Below are 2411 nucleotides of genomic sequence, written 5' to 3' on the forward strand. Positions count from 1 at the left end.
CACTGCTAGAAGTACCTTCCCCACGTGCGCCATATGGCACAAAAGTGGAGCGGTTTCCCTGGGGATATCCAGTGGCCCTAGCAGTAGCTATGGGTATAAATGCAGCACTGCTAGAAGTAACTTCCCCACGTGCGCCATATGGCACAAAAATGTAGCGGTTTCCCTGGGGATATCCAGTGGTGCTTCTCATGGAAGATATTCCAGAGCACATGAATGACTGAGTGCCACTGGTTCCCTGAACACTGGGGGCTCCTTTCTGGGACTTTTGCTTAGCTTCCTTCTTGGCATTATTCTGACGGATTCGAAGGGAATGTCTTGTAGCCACCAGCTTCTTTTTCTTCATCGCTGGTCCACCAGCTGCTTCCAGAGTGGTATTTCGGAAGTATCCTTTCTTCTGGATCTTCTCCAGGAGGTGAGGCTTGTCTCTCTGAAAGTTGGAGTGCTGGTAGACCTGAAACAGAATAAACATTTCAGCCATTGTGGAAAAGAATGTTCATTTTTTCCTCCTATCCCTAAGTCATATGGGTTTTGTTTCACAATGGAGAATGGAATGTTGTTAAGTTGCTAGTGGTGTCATTATGACCTACAGCATGAGGTCACTAAAGACAAACTATTCACAGCTTAATGTGGTCATATATATACAGTGGAGATAGATAGATAGATTGATAGATAGATAGATAGATAACATTAACTGGCCTCTCTGAGTCTTTTCTCAGACCTGCAGGTTAGCAGTGTTATAGTTTAATAACAACATAAGTTATCTTCGGAGCCAGAACTCCTGCACTATGTCATTTGTCTTGGTGTCCTACAGAGATGTCTGAGTAACAGAAAATGGGTAATAGGGACACTTTCTACATTACCATCATTTTCTTCTCTCCTTGAGATGGAACCGAGGAGTTGTTAGACCGTATTTTTCTGAACCCATAGAGGTTAAGTTGACGAATAAAACTCTTCAAGCTGTCTGTTTCAAATATCTTCTCTGTGCCTCTCCGGCGAAGAATCTCTCTCTGGAAAAGGTCCTCCTCAATGACCATGGTGTCTCCTTTATCACTCCAGTTCACAGACTTGAACACTTTGTTCTCCACTATCATCCAAAGCTTTTGGGGGAAGGAGAGGCCTGAGAAGTTAATGTTGTCTGTCACGTCAGCTACATTTTCATTTTGGTCTTCTGATTGCACGTTATCTTGGGAGCCTTGGTTTTGGCTCGCATCTTCATCACTGTGTTTGACCATATCTTCATCACGGTGCTTGTTTGCGTCTTCATCAAGGCGCTTGTCCGTGTCTTCATCATGGCGCTTATCCGCGTCTTCATCACGGCACTTGTCCGCATCTTCATCATGGCGCTTGTCTGCGTCTTCATCATGGCGCTTGTCCACGTCGTTGTCACCATGCTTCTCCGCATCTTCATCGCCGTGCTTCTCTGCCTCTTGGTCACCGTGCTTACCCGCATCTTGGTCACGGTGCTTCTCCACATCTTCGTCACCGTGCTTGTCTCCGTCTTCCTCACGGTGCTCGTCCATGTCCTCCTTTGACTCCACCTCGGGATCAGTTGAAGTATCAGGTGGGACCCAGTTTTCTGGCTCTCCACCAATAGTTGGGGCCTGCATATCTTCGCATTTGTCTTCCATGTTCTGACTAGCCATGGGGCTACGCCAGCATCAGGAGCATTCTCTAACCAAGACTGTTACCGCTATCCTAGCAAGTCAGAAATGGCTCTGGACTGAGTCTGAGCGTCCAATATATGCCATCCATGAAATTCTAGAGTCCCGGTATCAGGGCAACCAGCTGCTTAAGTCATCATCCTCTTTATTTGTCGTGTGATGTCACAAAGATGGCTCACAGCCAATCAGAAAAGGGGGTCCTGGCCAAGTATGGGGGAAGAGACAGATAAAAGGGCCCCAAATTCTCTCTTTTCTTAAAGTATATAAAATTATGGTTCCATTTCCCACAAAAGCCTCCCATCTGGTGACAGGCTCAGTGTTCTGTACTGCCAGGATGAGTTGAGAAACCACAATCCCATCATTAATCCCATGCCTTAAAATGTGCGGGGAGACTGTTCCTGGTGTCTCTGATTTGCTCAACAGCCAGACTGGGGACTGTTTCTCCTAGAAGATGGTGCTCTGTATTGGGCTGGTTTTCCTAGTCTCAGTTGGTATCACCCTTCTCCCCCCTCCCACCCCCCGCCCTTCTGCCTTGGACTCTACCAACTATTCATAATGGGTAACTGCTTGTTCTAGTCTCAGTTGGTATCACCCTTTGTTCCCCTCCCTGTGCCTTGGACTCTATCTAATGGGTGAGTGGTTTAGACTCAGTTGGTATCCCCCTTCTTTCTACTGCCTTGGATCCTACCAACTACTCCTAATGGGTGATTGGTTATCCTAGTCTCAGTTGGTATCACCCTTCTCCACGCC

The 2411-nt window shown here is 46.9% G+C and overlaps 1 protein-coding gene across 1 annotated transcript in view; it reads right to left on the reverse strand.

Moving 5' to 3' along the window:
- LOC111721841 (heat shock transcription factor, X-linked member 3-like) overlaps positions 1 to 1643 on the reverse strand; it is a 2193-nt gene extending 550 nt beyond the window's left edge. The window contains exons 1-2 of the mRNA XM_023507585.1: positions 861 to 1643; positions 134 to 451 (exon numbers count right to left, since the gene is read on the reverse strand). Coding sequence (XP_023363353.1) covers positions 134 to 451; positions 861 to 1643 — 1101 coding nt within the window. The remainder of the gene's footprint in view (positions 1 to 133; positions 452 to 860) is intronic.
- Between the last annotated feature and the right edge of the window lie 768 nt (positions 1644 to 2411).

The sequence above is a fragment of the Otolemur garnettii genome, unplaced genomic scaffold (genome assembly GCF_000181295.1).
Source record: "Otolemur garnettii isolate 467f Iridium unplaced genomic scaffold, OtoGar3 scaffold00190, whole genome shotgun sequence".
Lineage (NCBI taxonomy): Eukaryota > Metazoa > Chordata > Mammalia > Primates > Galagidae > Otolemur > Otolemur garnettii.